The 6,057-nt window shown below is 42.7% G+C and overlaps 1 protein-coding gene across 1 annotated transcript in view; it reads right to left on the minus strand.

Annotated features, from left to right (window-relative positions):
- Positions 1-349: 349 nt before the first annotated feature.
- Positions 350-6,057, minus strand: part of LOC123768012 (beta-1,4-glucuronyltransferase 1-like) — a 67,420-nt gene continuing 61,712 nt past the window's right edge. Inside the window, exon 6 of the mRNA XM_069306721.1 lies at positions 350-712. Within this exon, the coding sequence (XP_069162822.1) occupies positions 515-712 (198 nt within the window). The 3' untranslated portion in view covers positions 350-514. The remainder of the gene's footprint in view (positions 713-6,057) is intronic.

Here is a 6,057-nt window from a genome sequence, read left to right on the forward strand (position 1 = left end):
ACTCTGTGAGGTGCTCAGTGTCCCAAGACGCTGTGAGGTGCTCAGTGTCACATGATGTTGTGAGATGCTCAGTGTCCATGATGCTGTGAGGTGCTCAGTGTCCCATGATGCTGTGAGGTGCTCAGTGTCACATTATGTTGTGAGGTGCTCAGTGTCACATGATGCTGTGAGGTGCTCAGTGCCATGACGCTGTGAGGTGCTCAGTGTCACATGACCCAATCAATATTGATTCGTGCATTAAGAAGCATAGTTTCGCTCAAGAAAACGTCTTGATTGGAGACGACAGTGCTCCTGTCGCAGTCCTGCTATCTACAGACATCCCTGATCAGACACAATAAAACAAAATAAAAACATGACAATAAAAACTTTTATTTCACATAAAATACACTCCTGAAATGCTTCTACAAATGTGAGAATAATCTGTGTATAGCACATGAGCCTCACATCCATACACTATTGACAAAGTCACTCCATACACTATTGACAATGTCACTCTCTCTGTCCAACTCTTTTGTCATATAGAACAATTTTTGCCAGAGCCGAAGAGGACATCGTATTGATGCTGGATCTTGTTGTGGATTAAGATGTTCTGGGGGCCCACAACTGCCTCCCTGGCAGGTTCCGTGCGGTACACCTTGATGCCCGGCCGGTGCACGAGGAAGGCATTGTCCAGCACGTGGAACTCGTAGTCGTGCAGGCACATGATGTATGCCTGGTGGGGTGGGCAGGAGGAGACAAAGGTTAAATGCATCACAAGGTCATGAAATATATATATTCGAGGTAAGGAACTATTATTGTTGTATATATTTACATAAGTGACTTTACCTTCTTGTTGTTCCTTGAAAATTGTCCACATTCAGGTTGTTGCTAATTTCAGTTTTATTTGGGCTATTAGACTTCTTCAAGTGCGTATCTAAGGTTACTTGAAGCAGAAAAGGTGAAGAAGTAGCACCAAACAAAACTGATGCAAACATGTATGGGATTGCACTGTTTGGATCACTAGGATTCCTGAACCATAAGAACTTCTTGTAGCAAACTGAAACTCACTTTAATGTGGATATCTCAAGGATTGTGTTCTTATCTTCCCCTACGTTTTGTGTATTTTAATGTGAACGTCTAATACCTGAAATGTATTGTACCAAACTTTGTGTCATTAGTAGTTAATTTACAGGATGTTTGAATATATCAGACAAGATGCCAAAGTGAATTACATAGAAGTACAAATATGGCATTATATGAGCATTGAAATTGCTCCATTCGTCACTTGTGGTAAATCCTTTCCAGTTGTTTACTCAAGGGTGAGGTGTATTGCACAACTTTGCATTTATCCAGCCTATGCTTGAAGCTATCATGTGTGTGCTTCTGTTATTGCATTTGGTAATATATTCCTCAGAGCTCAAACTCCGTTTCCAGATCAGAGTTTTCCTATTTCTTTTCGGCATCTAAACTTCATCAAATTTAATACATTGAATCTGTTCAAGTTTTGACTTAAATGTTTATAGTTATTTTGCCCATTTTAAAAGGGCATTTGTAACCATTACTCATCTCTCCTCGTTCTCTAAGACCTTCTGCCAAGGGAAATAGGGTTTACTTAGCCTGCTTTCATTAGGAAGGTTTCTAGTGCCTGGATTAACTTAATCGCTCATTTCTGTATACTCTGAAGAGAAATTACTTTGATTCTATAACATGGTGTCAGAATCTGAGCTACATACTCTAAGTTGGGTCTCTCTCGGGCAGGATATTGTAAGTAACAACAAAGCTTTTATTACTAGCTTGAGCTTCCTCATTGTGCATAAATATACAGTGATGACACTTCGAGTGTAACACGCCTCTCACGGGTGACACACCTCTCAAGGGTGACACGCCATTCAAGGGTGACCGTCATGTGTGGGTGAGTAAACACATGTCAGTGTACGGTTGTGATTATCTAGTCCAGTAAAGTGTAAACTGAGGTCTCATTCTTACCATTCAGAGTGATAGGACCGTGTTTTGCTGCCAATGGTATTGTTTAGCTGTTGAAAGCGACACTTTAGATTAACGTTACGTAGCTTCATGTCAAAGTGTATTAATGAGTAAGTTTATTGAACCAATTTATTTTGCTGTACACGTGTCTTTCCGTCATCCCTTTTTCTGAGTGCTGCCCCATTATTTTCTGTTATTTAATTATTGCTACTTGTTTTAATTGGGTTGGCTCAGAGTATCAAGACCCCATAGCCTCAACTACTGAATACAAATTCGGTGTGATAATTCATTACTAGATTGCTTAAGCAGTTGAGGGACTAACGACGGTGACCTAGTATGCTGGGTTGGTGATGAGAGTTGACCAGAACCTTACATCTGGTGTGTCCACCAGGGAGCCCTGGCAGGTGCAAGCCCCACACCCTGACACCTGAGATACAGTGGACCTCGGCAGTTGCTCTCGCCTGTTGTTATTCTCTGCAACGTTACCTCATGCAGTGTGACCACCACCGGTGTGGGTGCAGTCCCATGCAATTGCAGGTTGTTGTAGGAAGAAAACAATAAAAAATAAATACCCTCACACCGATGTAGACTGGAGAAGAAGACGTGTTTGGTACACCTGGCATACCGATTCGCTCGAGTGAGACACACAAGTATCATGCTCTCAGATATCGGCGGATGGTTGGAAAGTTTATTACAGAAAAACTCATACAGAAGAGCCCAGTATCATGGGACCATCCGCAAGGAGCAGGCAATTACCTAAAAGAGGATCACCCAGTCACGTAGTAGTTGTGGACGTTGCTAGACACAGATAATTGGTTATTACAAGGGGCAAGTTGATTATGATGGATGAATATTTCCTCGCCAGGTTGAGGCCGAGGGACTGAAAGGCTCCCTTATGGTGAACCTCCAACCAGTGCAGAAGGTGGACATATACTTCACCTGTCAGCAGTAGTCTTTTGTTGGAACTTATTTAGTTAAGTACTTCACTGTTAATTGTCTGATTTTGATAATTGTTTTTCTTTACTTCGGCCTCAGTGACCAGGATTCTGTTCAAATTTTGCATTACAGCTTTAGTTTGAGTAAATTTGACAAAAATTTGTGTTTCAGTCATCTGTGTTCCATATCTCTACCACCTACCGAGGCCTAAAGAGATGATTGTTACTAATCTGACACATAGGGTCAACGGAGACATTATCACTGTGGGATGGATTTTGGGGAGTTCACTACAAGGCCGCTTCACAGTTCGAGCCTCAAGATTACACAATGGTGCTGGCAGACTTGGCGACTGGTCAAAACATCAGACTCCAGGCCAGAAGGTCAGGCATTATAGCTCCCTCAGTACCATCACCAGCACAAGACCCTGCCTTGCGGTCTCATCTGGAAGAGACAGTGGACGAAGGAGATGCGAAGCTTTCATCCCTTTCAGGTATAACTGGCATAGACAAGCATGAATTAGAGTAGTATGAATTCGAGTAATAGTCAGTGAGTACTAGGAGTGGGAACCCCACCTGAGGTCGGGTTCCAGGTCCCCCCACTCTGTCCAGGAGCGCTGGGCCGTTTATGGGTATTAACTGGAGTTCTTTCTGGTCATCAGTTCTGAAAAGGGGATTGTGCATCACAACGTGCATCAAATTAATAATGACCCAATTAGTATCGATAACCTCTAGAAGCTCATAAAGCAGTTAATCTCACTATGTGCGAATCCAAGTCAAATGCCGATAGTTTCAGAAAGACGACCACGTTATTTACTTGATTTGGAGTCTAAAGTGAGAAACTACGATAGAACCGCGCTCCTAGCCACCACATCAGGAGTCCACCTTCATGCTCCGAGTCACTACATCAAGAGTCCACCTTCATGCTCCGAGCCATCACATGAAGCGCCCTACAACCTGTGCGTCTCAAGTGTACCTCACGTGTACCTGCACGCTATTATGTCAAACAATAAACCTGACACATGTGGGAGTGTTTGTGGGAGAAGACTGCCATCTATGCCTTCCACCAGCCCAGCTATGCCATGCCTGAGTCAGTGTAGCTAATACAGCCTCATCCAGCTGTTAATTTAAGGAAATATGTATTGGAAGTGAATGTGTCAACGCTAGCCGACTGAAAGTATAAAATCTCTACTATTTGTGTCAAGCGGTACCTTGTGTTGCTCTCGGTGATTTGTCTGTGAAACGTTTGTCTGTGTGGTAAATGCTCTCCAGACCTGTTGAGCACACTCGGGGACTTGAGTTAGAAGAGATTCGCCATCAGCATGAAGCAGCTATGGTAACAGTTAAACAGATGTATGAGCAGATGCTGAAGGAAGAACAGCAGCGCTGTCGTCATTGCGAAGAACATAGCGAGTATATGAGTATAGTGACCTGGACAGTAACCCACAGTCAGCAGCCAGGACTGAGAGCAGTATAGTGAGCGAGGCTCACACACCTGGTGACTTAAATACCACCACTCGTCTAGCTAATGGGTTTGATATATCACAACTAGGACTTGCGGAACTGGAAAGCCTTTTAAAAACAGAGCTTCCAAATCCCTTAAAACAGAATTCATAAATAGAATTCATAAATAAATATGAATTCATAAATATCCCACAGAATTCATAAATAGTCAAAGAATTCATACGAGAGACAGTGTATTGCAGCTGTATTGCCTTGCAGCCAGCTGCATCACAGAACTCAGAGGGATACCAGGAGTGATACAAAGCAAAGCAAAGGGACAGTAAATTACACAAACACACATATAAGCTCTTGTGGACTAAAAATTAGATATCAACTATGGATCCCTCCACAAACTCCCCCAATACATCGGTGCTTCGTATCTTCAGTTGGAACATAGCATCACTCAGGAAAAGACTTCCTGATCACCACAAAGTGACGACCGAGCCCATTGATGTCGTCTGCCTTCTGGAGTGCAGAGTTCCCACCAGGTCTCCACCCCCCCTAAATTACTCTCCTTTGCTGTCTATAACCTTAAATCCAGTCACTCTTGTATTTTGTATGTTAAGAAATCCCTTCTTCACCAGCCACTCCCAGCCAAGTCAACCAAAGGGTTTCAGTATCATGGTGTGAGGATCTACGTGGGGAACTCTGCCCTCAATATCTTTAACCTGTATGCTCCTAGTAATAAGTTTAATTATACTGACCTTCCTATCTGTATTCAGACTGAGCCTACCATCATTACAGGTGATTATAACGCTAGACTTAGGAATATTGGTAATTCATAGCTCAGTAATCGTAACGGCAACCAACTGTTGTCACTATTAGGTAGTCACAATGATGCACAGAGTGTGGGTGGCCTTAAACCGACGCATATCTATGGAGGTATTCTTGATCTATGTCTCGGTTTCAACGTCTCCCACACCATCTGCGTCTCTTTAATAGTGTCAGATATGGCGTCTGATCATCTGCCCATATTAGCCACTGTAAGCATCGGAAGCTCTATTTGACACAAAAGCAACAATTTTGTTGCTTATGTGTCAGAATGGTACAGTTCATCTGAGCCTTCTTCAGTTGAAGATTTTAACAATGAACTCACAGGTACTATCGAACAGTTTATAGAATCACTTAATCCATCGTCCAGGCCACGTAATCGAAATTACACTTTTGCCTATTATAATGATTCCAAATTATATACAGTAAAACGCACTGCCAGAAGAATTGGACTAACTTACAGAAGGACCCGCACTGCTGAAATGCTTAAGCTCTACGTATGGTAGAGCTGAGGCAGACAGACTGGGAAACTTTTGTCATCGATCTCAATTCTCACACGCAACTAAGCCGGGCATGGAAGGATATAAACAAGATTAAAGGGAAAAAAGCTGCAGAGATCTCGCACCCTAATCATCTGCACAGAGCAAATGAGCTTATTGATGCTTGGGCCACAATTTCCAGCTTTGACAGGCTTCCTCTACTCACACAGAATGAGTTAAATAATAGATATGCTGATAGAGTAAGGCTCCTTGACTTAATGCTTCATCAAGAGGATGACTGACATGTTTTTTTACTGAAGAGGATGTAGACTCTGCTCTTCATAAAGACAAAGCTACATCACCCGGGGAGACTGGAGTTACCGTCTTCTTTACAGAATTAGTAACGTGTT

This window comes from Procambarus clarkii, chromosome 58 (genome assembly GCF_040958095.1).
Source record: "Procambarus clarkii isolate CNS0578487 chromosome 58, FALCON_Pclarkii_2.0, whole genome shotgun sequence".
NCBI lineage: Eukaryota > Metazoa > Arthropoda > Malacostraca > Decapoda > Cambaridae > Procambarus > Procambarus clarkii.